This window comes from Grammomys surdaster, unplaced genomic scaffold, assembly GCF_004785775.1.
Source record: "Grammomys surdaster isolate TR1022 unplaced genomic scaffold, NIH_TR_1.0 205, whole genome shotgun sequence".
Lineage (NCBI taxonomy): Eukaryota > Metazoa > Chordata > Mammalia > Rodentia > Muridae > Grammomys > Grammomys surdaster.
Window position 1 is genome coordinate 3,709,901 of NW_021604650.1, and position 11,926 is coordinate 3,721,826.

General features: G+C 52.8%; 2 protein-coding genes across 3 annotated transcripts; one reads left to right on the forward strand and one right to left on the reverse strand.

Annotated features, from left to right (window-relative positions):
• Positions 1–1,014: 1,014 nt before the first annotated feature.
• Positions 1,015–7,737, forward strand: Rad9a (RAD9 checkpoint clamp component A). 2 transcript variants are annotated; one of them, XM_028771109.1, is made up of 11 exons: positions 1,015–1,194; positions 1,278–1,348; positions 1,782–1,910; positions 2,283–2,397; positions 2,494–2,593; positions 5,205–5,314; positions 5,405–5,514; positions 5,588–5,652; positions 5,738–5,875; positions 6,575–6,779; positions 6,858–7,737. In XM_028771109.1, the coding sequence occupies exons 1-11, from the start codon at positions 1,161–1,163 to the stop codon at positions 6,951–6,953; spliced, it is 1,173 nt and encodes a 390-aa protein (XP_028626942.1). In that variant the 5' UTR covers positions 1,015–1,160; the 3' UTR covers positions 6,954–7,737. The 2 variants fall into 2 exon arrangements, with proteins under 2 accessions (XP_028626942.1, XP_028626943.1); XM_028771110.1 differs by lacking the exons at positions 1,015–1,194; positions 1,278–1,348 and having other exon boundaries at positions 1,793–1,910; positions 2,186–2,397.
• On the reverse strand, positions 7,512–10,798 carry Ppp1ca (protein phosphatase 1 catalytic subunit alpha). The gene is made up of 7 exons (XM_028771111.1): positions 10,665–10,798; positions 10,070–10,201; positions 9,696–9,926; positions 9,069–9,173; positions 8,256–8,479; positions 8,040–8,174; positions 7,512–7,964 (listed from the first exon to the last, which is right to left on the reverse strand). The coding sequence occupies exons 1-7, from the start codon at positions 10,717–10,719 to the stop codon at positions 7,854–7,856; spliced, it is 993 nt and encodes a 330-aa protein (XP_028626944.1). The 5' UTR covers positions 10,720–10,798; the 3' UTR covers positions 7,512–7,853.
• Between the last annotated feature and the right edge of the window lie 1,128 nt (positions 10,799–11,926).

Sequence of the window (11,926 nt, forward strand, 5' to 3'; positions counted from 1 at the left end):
GGGAGGATGGGCAAGTGTTGCTCTAGGCTGTTCTTTTGACTTTTGAAGTAACTAACACCCAGAGCAAGGTGAATGCATCCCAGCTGATAACCCTCATTCTTTCACACTGAGTAATTGGTAAATGAACACAAACCACGTTTAGTGCTTAAGCCTTTCCAGGGCTTCCCAGTTCATCCCTTCAGCTCTGACTACCCCCCAACCCCCCGCAAGGCTCGGGACACCCCATCCACCCATATGCGCCTACCCCATTGTGTTTCTGCCCCTCCTTTTTTTTCTTTTTTTTTTCTTTTTTTTTTTTTTTTTTTGGTTTTTTGAGACAGGTTTTCTCTGTGTAGCCCTGGCTGTCCTGGAACTCACTCTGTAGACCAGGCTGGCCTCGAACTCAGAAATCCACCTGCCTCTGTCTCTCAAGTGATGGGATTAAAGGCGTGCGCCACGACCGCCCGACCCTGCCCCTCCTTCTGACCCGTCCATCCTTCTACCCTTTTCTGTCCCAGAACCTTCTGATCTTTCCGTGTATTTATGAATGTCAGTGAAGGATTCTGAAACCAGAATGAACAGCCCCTTCTCATCACTCTTGAAGCAAGTTACATTAATTTTTTGAGGGGAACTGGTGGTGGCTGCCATGACAGAATCCCCAGCCCAGATTGAGCGGGGACTATCTTGCTTTGACCCTGAAACCCCACACATTGAAGTTAGCGACCCGGGAGGGTCTATTCTTCCCACGTTCGGACTCTAGTCCAGAGCTCGATCCTTGGTGCAGGCACCTTTCTCCTCCACCTAATGTGCCCTTCACCACGTGTGCCCAGCGGAGCCTAGTGGAGCCTGCAGAACTCTGCAAGGTGTGCAGGGCTCGGGTTCGGGTGGGAAAGCCAAACCTGATGAAGGACGCAGGAGCGCGCCCTCCGAAGTCAGGTGGTCCAGGCCACACCCAAGGAAACGACTAAATCACGTGACACCGAGCCTAGGAACGTTTTTCTCACGTGACGGAGAAACCCCGGGTGGACCAATAAGGAAGCGGAGGCCAGGCTGGCGGCGAGGAGGGGACGGTGCGCGGGAAGAGAACTTTAGAGATTCCTAGTAGCTGCTGGGACTCATTGTGGGTCCTATCCCGTCCCGGTCTGGTTGCAAAACAAGCTGGACTTTAGTGTTTTTGTACCATGAAGTGCCTGATCACCGGGGGCAACGTGAAGGGTAAGTTTGGACCTGCGTTGTAGCAGATCATGTGAGCAAGCCCCAGGAATCCCCCTAAACACTTTCTGCTCTCCTCCCCGCAGTGCTAGGCAAGGCTGTCCATTCGTTATCCCGAATCGGGGACGAGCTCTATTTGGAACCCTTGAAGGACGGGGTAAGAGACTGGGACGCAGGGTTGGGAGCGGATTCAGTGGTGAGTGGGGAGCCTAGGCTTGGAGTTCACTCAGCCTTACAGGGTGATGGTGGGCAGGTATTTCGGCGCAGTTTATTTATCTCTTCGGTTGTTGGGACATCAGCTTAAGCTCTGTCTTCTGAGGCTGCATGTGTATACAGAGGGTACTTGCTTTTCCTAGAGCGCCTAGTGGCAGGCAGTGTGGGGCTAAAGTAACTTAAGGGAAAAGCAAGCATGGCAGACCCTGGGCCCCGGAAGACTGAGAGGTCTACATGCAGAAGGTCTTGCTACACAGAAGGCGGAGGGTAGTTTCAGTAGTAAGCAATGGAAGGGAACTGCTACAGGATGAAAAAGCAGGCCACCGGGTTGGGCATGCCATTGCCCCTAACTGTCTTCCCTGCTTTTTGTGTCTCAGCTCTCCCTACGGACTGTGAACTCTTCCCGTTCTGCCTATGCTTGCTTCCTCTTTGCCCCACTCTTCTTCCAACAGTACCAGGCGGCTTCCCCTGGTCAGGACCTGCTGCGCTGTAAGATCCTAATGAAGGTAAGGACCGCTTGAAGCATCTCCACAGCTGTGCCTCTGTGCCAGGTACTCCGTAAATGATGACTAGGGAGTTAGTCTCACATGGGAGCTGTTCCATGCAAATGCAGTGAGATAAAGATGTTTAGACTCTAGGGGGTTATAAGAGCTGTGTGGAGAGGGGGTGACATTTGAGTTGGTCAAGAAAAGATTAGGAGCCTTTCCCAATAAAGGGAACAGCATGGACAAGGCCTGACAGTGTGCAGACATCCTGCATGCAGTGGGAACCCCTTTCACAGCTTTGTGGGCCCCGGCCAGTGATGGACCAGGGCCTACATGGGATGTAGAGCTGGTCCATGGAAGCAGAGTGCCAGGCTGATGTCCTACCCTGCCCAGTCCTTCCTGTCCGTCTTCCGCTCTCTGGTAACGGTGGAGAAGACTGTGGAGAAGTGCTGCATCTCCCTCAGTGGCAGCAACAGCCACCTTGTGGTCCAGCTCCACTGCAAGTATGGTAAGCAAGACCTGGCCCACCAAGAGTCACTCTGTGGGTTTGGGGGAGTGGAAGTGAAGGTTGTCAAGCCCACTGAGACCATTCCCCCTCATCCAGGGGTCAAGAAGACACACAACCTCTCCTTCCAGGATTGTGAATCCCTGCAGGCTGTCTTCGACCCAGCCTCATGCCCCCACTTGCTCCGCACCCCAGCACGGTAAGCACACTTGCTTCAAACTTCACCTGAGTCTCTCCCTCCTTTGGGGCTTTAATGTCATTCTAGGAACGGTCCATTTTCAGTGGGCCTGGCTAGCCTATGCCTGTCATCCTAGCAGTTCTTAGATGAAGATGGAAGGATCAGGAGTTCCAAGGCCAGTGAGTACGTTTCTAGGCTAGTCTAGGTAATATGAGACACCATCTCAAAAAAGGTTGCCTGTGCTGGGGAGATAACTCAGTGAAAGTGTGTCTGATATGCAATCGTGCAGGCCTGCTTTAAGTCCAAGGGAATATATAAAAACATGGAGTGTCAGTCCAGTGTTGGTGTTCGCACACGCCTTTAATTCCAGCACTTAGAGGCAGACAGGCAGATCTCTGTGAGGCCAGCCTGGTCTACAGAGCAAGTTCCAGGACAGGCAAGGCTACTACAGAGAGAAACTGTCTTTTTTTGTTTTGTTTAAAAAAAAAAAAAAAAGGAACACAACCAAACACCAAGATGGACAGCACCTGAGAAGCAGCAGCACCATCATGCAGGCTTACAGGCATGCACGCTTATACAGAACACAAAAGCATTTTTGTCTTTGAGGGTTTCTGTGTCAAAGGCCACACAGCCCAGTGCCTAATTGAACCCTTACCTTGTTCTTCAAAAGCAGAGGCTACTGCCTCTCCCCATTTCCACAGACTGTGAGGTCCTGCCTTCTGTATCCCCGAGGCCTGCTCTGACTGCCTTTCTAGAGAGAACCTATGACCTGCCTGCAGATCTCTTGTATGACCTGAATAACCCTGAAGGCCTGTCCTTGACCCTGTGTTTCAAAGTCCTCTGACCTCATTCTTCTGGTACTGTCCTCCTTATAGTGGCTTCTTCCTAACTGCCAGGGCTCTAGACTCTGGGCCAAAGGAAGATCCTGGGGGAGGAAGCTGCAGTTTAGGAGGGCTGCTGTACAACCCACCAGTCAGCATCAAGACACAGCACGGCAAGGAGACTGTGCTTCCAGCAGAGAATAAGGTCACTAAAGATAAGCCCAGAATTCAGTGGCCTCTCCCTTGCCTGTGCTAGACACTGTTAGCATCCAAGTAGCCCAAAGTCCCATTCATTTCTCAGACTGAAAGTCCCTTCAGGTCTCAATGTCAGCTTCCCCAGGGTCTGTTAATAGTGGTGATAAGAGTTCCTTTTTGGAGGGGCCATTGCTTTTCTTTTTTCTTTTCCCCTAAATACTGGCAATAGAATCCAGGACCTTGTATTTGCTAGGTATTCTGTACCACTGAGCTAAAGTCCCAGCCCTAACTGCTTTTCTTTCTCACGTACAGTGTCAAATATAGAAGTCAGTACGATGGCTCAGCGATTGAGACTTTTGCTTTAAGCCTGACCAGTTCAGTTGTCAGGTTTTAAATCCCCACAACCTAAACGGGGGAAGAATAGACCCCTGTGGGCTGTTCTCCAGTCTCCACATGGACACCAGGGCATCAGAACCGCGCTTTTTTCCACAGCACACACACCCACACAAAATAATTTTTAAAAATTTAAATATGCCAGCTGGCGCCCCCCCCACCCTCCACCCCATCCATGCTAGGGACAGAACCCAAACACCGAAGTCTCGAGGCAAATCTAGGAGTTATTTTTCTGTAAATGTTCAGCAGTATATATCCTTAGAGGGTGGGAGCCAAGGCCTGGCTTGGTGTCCCACACCTTTAATCCCAGATCTTAGGAAGAAGAGGTAGGCAGATCTCTGTGAGTTCAAGGCCAACCCAAGCTGTATAGTAAGACTCTATCTCAAAAAAGAAAAACACAGCCGGGCAGTGGTGGCGCATGCCTTTAATCCCAGCACTTGAGAGGCAGAGGCAGGTGGATTTCTGAGTTCAAGGCTAGCCTGGTCTACAGAGTGAGTTCCAGGACAGCCAGGGCTACACAGAGAAACCCTGTCTCGAAAAAACAAAAACAAACAAACAAAAAAAAACCAACAACAACAACAAAAAAACCCCAGAAACCCATCAACCCGACCCGTTCCTATTCTGTGTGGGTGTAGTGTGTTGCTGTTTTACACAGGGTGGTGTTGAGCCCCTGGGCTCAGTAGCTGGCTTGGGCATAGTAGTGCACACCTATGATGCCAGCTCTTTAAGAGGTAGAGTTGGGCTACAGAGATGGCTCAGGAGTTAGAGCACTTGACTGCTCTTCCAGAGGTTCTGAGTTCAATTCCCAGCAACCACATGGTGGCTCACAACCATCTGTAATGGGATCTGATGCCCTCTTCTGGTGTGTCAGAAGACAGTTATGGTATATTCATATAAGTAAAATAAATAAATTAAAAAAAAAAAAACCCTAAGTTTGAGGTCAACAGTGCTACAAATAAAGAACCTGTTTTAAAACAACCCCCACCCCAAAACGTAGCTGGGACTAACAGCGATGACCTATACCCAGCCTTCCTTTCCCCCAGTGCTGTACTCAAGTGTTTCCTGTGTCCCTACACCATGGCTGCCTGCTCCCCTCTGCTGTGTCTAGGCTTTGGTTTTATTTAGTCTGTGCTTCCACTGCCTTAGGAGCTTCTGACCAGGCAAGTGACATATGAGAGTAGACAGCACATTTCATGCGAATCTGTTGTTTGGACTTGTCACAGGGTTCTGGCAGAGGCTGTTCTGTCCTTTCCCCTCGCGTTGACTGAGGTGACACTGGGTATCGGCCGTGGCCGACGGGTCCTCCTGCGCAGCTACCAGGAAGAGGAGGCAGGTGAGGGCATTAGACCTGTCCCAGGAAGGAATGGGAGCCAGGAGTGAAGCCAGCACTCAAGGACTTTAACTCCTCTTGTGTGCCACATAGATAGCAGCAGCAAAGCCATGGTGACTGAGACTAGCATTGGAGAAGAGGACTTCCAGCAGCTGCATGCCCCAGAGGGGATAGCTGTCACCTTTTGCCTCAAGGAATTTCGGGTGAGTTTACTGTGGTTGTTACCTGGTCTGTCAACCAAACACAGGCTCTCACTACCTGCTTCTGTCATCCCAGGGGCTCCTGAGCTTTGCAGAGTCAGCGAATTTGCCTCTTACCATCCACTTTGATGTTCCAGGCAGGTAATTCCAGGCTTTTAGACTGGGAAGGAGGTAGGGCTCTGGGATACCCAGAGCAGGATAACCTAGCTTAACCTCTGTCACCCAGGCCAGTCATCTTTACCATTGAGGATTCTTTGCTGGATGCCCACTTTGTCTTGGCCACACTCTTAGAGCAAGACTCATGTTCGCAGGACCTGTGTTCCCCAAAGCCCCACCAGCCAGTGCCTCAGAAGCAGGCAAACAGGTAAGGGTGATCACTACCTAGCTCTCCCTCCACTTTGCACTCAGGTTGCGTCTGCTACTTGTAGCTTCTGCACCTCCCCCATACATCCTTCCTGTCAGGCCCAACCTCACAGGGCTTCCAGCCTTAATGGTCAGCTGTGCTGAGGCCCCTCCCATCCATAGAGGCATCCCCCAAGGTCTTGCTGGCTTCCTTCTCTGGCTGAGGCCTCCCCTCTGAGCCTCTTTCCAGACAAGGAGAGAAAGGGCTGCTTGGAGGCAGGGAGCTGCCTGGTGTAGGGGAAGCAGGTGGCTGAAAGGGCAGGTGGGTTGGGAGGCTGGGCTCAGTATAGTAGAAGCAGAGGAAGTTTGGTCTGGCTCTCGGCCCAGCATATCCCTGGGCTCCTGTGCTCTCCAGCTCCTATCCCCTGGGAAGGTGAGGGATTGGGCCCCACGTGGCCCCGTTCACAGGACTTGTTGCTTTCCTCCCCCAGCTGAGCTAAATTGGCCCCAAGATCCTCCCTCAGGCCCCTACCTGAACTCTGATCAAAGGGGTTCCAGTTCCACCCCCTCCAGGAAGCTCCCACTTAACCCCTGCATCCTATCCTCCCAGCCAAATCAGGAAGTAATAAAATGGAAATCTCACCAAGCAGTCTTGAGGCCTCCAAAGTGGGGCCTGCCTCTGTATCCCTTTTTTTCTCTACCTTGTTATCTCTGCCTACAGCACACCCCACTTAGATGACTTTACCAATGATGACATTGACTGTTACATGATTGCCATGGAAACCACCGTGAGCAATGAGGGCTCTGGGGCACAGCCTTCCCCTTCCCTCCCACCAGTCCCCCAGGCCTCCCATGACCTTGCCCCCACCTCAGAGGAAGAAGAGGCTGAGTCCAGTACAGTGCCTGGGACCCCCCCACCCAAGAAGGTATAAAAGCTGGAGGTTGGGATGGGAACTGAGGGAAGGAAGCAGCTTCCAGAACTAACTGGGCGTTCTCTCTTCCAGTTCCGTTCACTTTTCTTTGGCTCCATCCTGGCCCCTGCACACTCCCCCCAGGGTCCTAGCCCTGTGCTGGCTGAAGACAGTGATGGCGAAGGCTGAACTTGAGAAACTAAAGTCTGTCCAAAGGCTCATGGACCAGAAGCAGGCCAAGCCACTGGCAGAGCTGGGCATCAGTCTCTGGACATGGACATGGAAAAAGGTCTATGCCTTGGGTAGGCCCCACTTGACTGTCCGCTGCAGAGCTGCCTAGGCAACCATGTTTGGTCCGTGTTCTATATTTACTCAGCCTGTACCAACCATGTCTCTTTCTGGTGCACAGCTGTCACCTACAGATTCTTCACCTCTTACTTTGAGGCTCTATAGTATCTGGCCAGAGCCAGAAACTTAGCTTCCTCAGGCTCCCTTATGTCTAAAGCCTCTAAAAAGAGATCAGTGTTGAACACACTCTGCCAATCATGAGCTCCACTCCCGTCAACCCTTCTGTGGTCCGTAGGAACTGTTCCCTTTCCTAACACTTGGGCCTTGGCTTAGAATCCTAACAGCGTCTGGTGTTGCCCTGGCTGGGCCTGTGTCCAGCCATTCAGTCTGCCCTCCCAGGTGGCTTTGTACCAAAGGACTACTGGCCCACTGTCTGGGATGAGGGAAACACAGGCCATGGCGAGAATCCAGCTTTGACCTTTATTCAAGAGACCAGATGGGTTGCCCCAGGATCTGGCTGCCAGCCATGCAAGGCTGGAGACCCACAATCTGGTCTGCCATTGCCCTGAGCTGCAGCCTGGGCCCCAGGATTCCACTTGCAGCCACCACAGGTGCTGGTGGGAGGGAGCCCTGGGAGGTTAGATGCTGCTATTGATTCTTTAAAAAATAAAGGAAAGACACTTAACGCTGTGTGTTCCACATGACAACAGGTGGGCCTGAGGGGCCAGTGTGACCCATGGCAGCATGATTTCTATACAAATAATCCGTCATCTGGGGCAGAAGGGCAGCAGCGCATGGAGGCTATTTCTTGGCTTTGGCAGAATTGCGGGGTGGAGTGATGGGACGGCCTCCAGGGTTCAGGCCACTGAACTGCCCATACTTCCCCTTGTTCTTATCAGCGGGCTTGAGGATCTGAAAGAGAAAACATTCATCAGGGTCCTGGTGCTGAGCCAGGCATCTGGCAGCCTCTTCCCTCCCCACACCCACCTGGAAGGAGCACATGAGGGTCTCATCCACACTCATCATGGCACCAGCATTGTCAAACTCTCCACAGTAGTTGGGAGCTGAGAAGAGGGTCACCAGCTGCCTTTTGGCAAAGAACTCATAGCCATCTTCTACAACCTGGGCGAGAACAGGAACGGTTTGATCTGTACGTTAAGCAGCTGGCTGTCCTCCCAGCCTGTCCCCCAGCCACTAGCCCACCTGATGTGCTCTGCAGATGAGGTCCAAATCATGCTTGTGCAGGAACTTGGCCACCACCTCAGCCCCAAAGGTAAAGGAGACACCACGGTCATTCTCGCCCCAGCCTTGAACATCTTTGTCGGGGTCAGACCACAGGAGGTCACACAGTAGGCCCTGGTCAGGCACATCTGTGGGCCGCATAATCCGTCTAATCTGCTCCATGGACTGCAAGTCTGGAGACAGGCCTGGGGTGGAGTGGGAACAGTGTTCCTTAAACCAGAAAGTAAGTGCTGTCCCATGCCCAGAAGCCCTCGGGGTCAGCTCCACCTTCCCCACCATGGCTAGGTTCATCTCTTAAGATCAGGGAGATCGAATCCACTAATCCCCCGCTGGCTGCATTTCTCTGTGTGGCCTTGGCTGTCCTGGAACTCACTTCATATGACACTACCTCCTGGCCATCCCTCAGGTTTTAAAAGTGCAGACAACAGACTGACCGCCATGGGGGGAAGGAGATGAATGAGTTGCCTACAGGATACCAAATGCCACAACAGGAAAGAGTGCAGCCAAACTGGGGTGTGGAGCCAGATGTGATGTCACAGGCCTTTAATGCCATCACTTGGGAGGGAGAGATAGGCAGAACTCTGACGCCAGCCTGGTCTACAAAGTGAGTTCCTGGACAGTCAGGGCTGTTACACAGAGAAAGCCCATCTCAGAAACTGAGGTGTAAGTGATCTCCTATAATACGTGACACCCACGATGAGATTCTGTTAACTTCCCAAGGCCCCTAAGGATGTGGCCCAAAAACCCAAGCACAGACCCCACGCCCACTCGGACCTCCGTGGCAGCAGAAGATCTTCTCATCTACAATGGCTGCAATGGGCAGGCAGTTGAAGCAGTCGGTGAAAGTCTTCCACAGTTTGATGTTGTATCGCCTCTTGCCTGCACAGAAGGAGATGGCTCATAGGGAAGACCGCCCACCACACAAACCCCAGTCTAGCTTTCTGTGTAACCCTCCAGGGTACTTTGTGGGTTACTCTGACAAAGCTGGGAGAAAAGACTGGAAGGCAAGGAAAGCTTAATTCTCCCTGCTCTAACCGTATCTACCGTCCAGAACTCTAACACCTGCGTCCACAAGAACCTGAACTCAATCTGGCCCAATCTCGATGTCCGTACCTACGCTGGTCCCATGAATAAGGCCAAACCAAAAATGGGTCTGGTTTATTCGCACAGGCATCCTAAATGCTTAGTAAGGGATGTAACAGGGGAGTGTCATCAGGCAGCCCTGCATCTGCATCCAGTCACCAGGCCCTTCCTGAGTGCCATGGATGGCAGACGGCATGTTGTTGGGGCTTTACAGAGCTCATCAACAGGGGTCTTTTGGCACTAGGCCAATGGGGGTGGGGGGTACATGAAGAGCAGGGAATGCAGTTCTGGGCAACCAGTAACATTCAAAGCACTCACATTCATCATAGAAGCCATAGATGCGGTTGATGCTGGCACACTCATGGTTCCCACGAAGTAGAAAGAAATTCTCCGGGTATTTGATCTTATAGGCCAGCAACAGGCAGATGGTCTCCAAAGACTGCTTGCCCCGATCCACATAGTCCCCCAAGAAGAGGTAGTTGCTCTCTGGAGGGAAGCCACCATACTCAAACAGCCGTAGAAGGTCATAGTACTGGCCATGGATGTCACCTGGGAACCAGAGAAGGCTAGGTAGGTGCAAGAGGTAAACTTGAACCCAGGGCCAGCATTGGACCAAAGAGGCGAAACACGGGTAATGGGGCAAGAGTAGGGGCTATTTTCAGGAAGCGAAGGGGTTCTGAGCAAGCGCTTACCACAGATCTTGAGAGGCGCCTCAAGCTCCAGAAGAATAGGCTGGCTCAGGAAAATCTCCCGGGATTTGAGACACAGACCACGGATCTCGTTCTCTGTCAGCTGCACATTCTTTCCAGGCCGTGAGCCCTGCACTGGGTACGGAATAGGGTCTTGGGACCCTGGCCTCGCAGACCCGATAAGGGTAGGTGTCATGCCCCCCTAACAGGGGCAACTGTTGCAAGTGAGCCCCCCCGTAACCTTTGCATCAGGCCTTCAAAGGCAAAATCCGACCCCTTAGCCACCCGGAGGGCCTCTAAAGAGACGCCTGTGCTCAGCAGCCTGTCAACCGAAGCTTCCTCGCTTCGGAACCCCGTCTCCCAGCTAGCTTGCAGGAGTCTAAACCTGAGTCCGGGCCACTCACGCGTCCCCGGCCTCGGAGTGCGCTCTAAAGCCGAGGCGCAGGGAGTGGGGGGCCTGCGGTGTCCATGGGTCCTCAAGGCCTGTCCCCGCCCAAGCGTCGCTGGCCCCCGGGAGCGGCGGGCCCGCCCGCGCGCCACTTCCGGACGGCGAGGGGCCTGGGCTCGGCGCGCGCGCACCTTCCATACCCCTGCCCACCTTCCAGCAGGCGCCCGATGATGGAGTCCAGGTTGAGCTTCTCGCTGTCGGACATGGCGGCGCCGCCACTCCGGCCCACCAGCTCTGGGCCCTCTCCTGCCTCCCGCCCTCTTGCAGCCTCCTTCCGGCCTGGCTCTCCTTCCGCCCTCACCAGCCCGCCCCCAGCCCGCCGCCCCGCCTCTTCGGTCGGCCGCCCCGCCCTGCCGCGTCCATAGTTCCCTGCTCTCTAGCGCCTCCCCTGGACGGGAAGCACCGCAGCCGGGGAGGGCCTCGGGCGACCGGGCGGGGCCTGGCAGGAGTGGTGGGCGGGGTTTAGCTGGGCGGGGTTGGTTCAGCTCCACCCTGGAGGAATCGCTCTGCTGCGTTCAGATGAGTTAGGACCGGAAGTACTGTAGAAATTGTTTTTCTCTTTCCAAGTCTCTTCCCACCCCAGCCCTGCGTGGGATTGTGGTGTGAGCATGTTTATCGCTGACTTCTCAAACACTAAAGTAATTCCTCGAAGTGCAGAAAAAGAAACTAAGGCTTAATGATACTGAGAGAGGCTCTAGACCTCCAGAACCTCACGTTCACCTCGGTCGGTCGTTATGGCCAGACCCATGAACACCTGCTACTGAACTCGAAGCAATGTTTTGGTCTAGGTTGCCTTGGTGCCTGCTACATCAATTTTTTCCCATAAGTGATGTAATACTATTGTACCTCGTTCATGTTGTAAGTCATTTGAGGAGTACTTGGACTTGTCTAGCATGTGCAAGGCCTGAGGTTCCATCTCCGGCTCTGGAAGGAAAATAAAGAAAAGGGGGGAGAGCTATTATTTTTAAACAGTAAAACATTAAAGTATGGTATCATAAACTTGTAATTCCAGTGCTTGAAATTCCAGCACTCAGGAGTCTGGACACACGAGGATTAGAAGTTCAGCATCATGTTCAACTACATAGTGAGTTCTTCGGCCTGGGCTACATGAGATCCTTGTTCTCAGACTGTACCCCTTCGCTCTCAAAAAAGAAAACCCGGAGTAGGGGGTTGGAGGGGTGGGACAACATTAAAGCATAATTATTATCGTAACTGTGAATTGGTTTTGCTTGCAAGTAACCTCAAAACTGATAGTGGCCTGTCATCTTCAATTCGGGCAAACCCAGCACCCTGAGGATGGGAGGAGTTCGTGGCTCGGGCACTAGGGCAAGCAGGAAGAACCTCATAGAGGAAGGGGGGAGTCCCCCCACCAGGGAGGGGCCCCCAACAGGCTGCTGAAGCTGAGACTGAGG

What these genes read in the sequence shown, in the direction of transcription:
- Rad9a (XM_028771109.1), top strand. Translation starts at nt 1,161, where the DNA reads ATGAAGTGCCTGATCACCGGGGGCAACGTGAAGG. An exon ending in CCAGCTCCACTGCAAGTATG is followed by an intron (nt 2,398 to 2,493) that starts GTAAGCAAGACC and finishes CCCCTCATCCAG; the next exon opens with GGGTCAAGAAGACACACAAC. An exon ending in GGACCCCCCCACCCAAGAAG is followed by an intron (nt 6,780 to 6,857) that starts GTATAAAAGCTG and finishes TCTCTCTTCCAG; the next exon opens with TTCCGTTCACTTTTCTTTGG.
- Ppp1ca (XM_028771111.1), bottom strand. Translation starts at nt 10,719, where the DNA reads ATGTCCGACAGCGAGAAGCTCAACCTGGACTCCATCATCGGGCGCCTG. An exon ending in CATCGGGCGCCTGCTGGAAG is followed by an intron (nt 10,202 to 10,664) that starts GTGGGCAGGGGT and finishes TTCCGTACCCAG; the next exon opens with TGCAGGGCTCACGGCCTGGA. An exon ending in CCCTCATGTGCTCCTTCCAG is followed by an intron (nt 7,965 to 8,039) that starts GTGGGTGTGGGG and finishes TTTCTCTTTCAG; the next exon opens with ATCCTCAAGCCCGCTGATAA.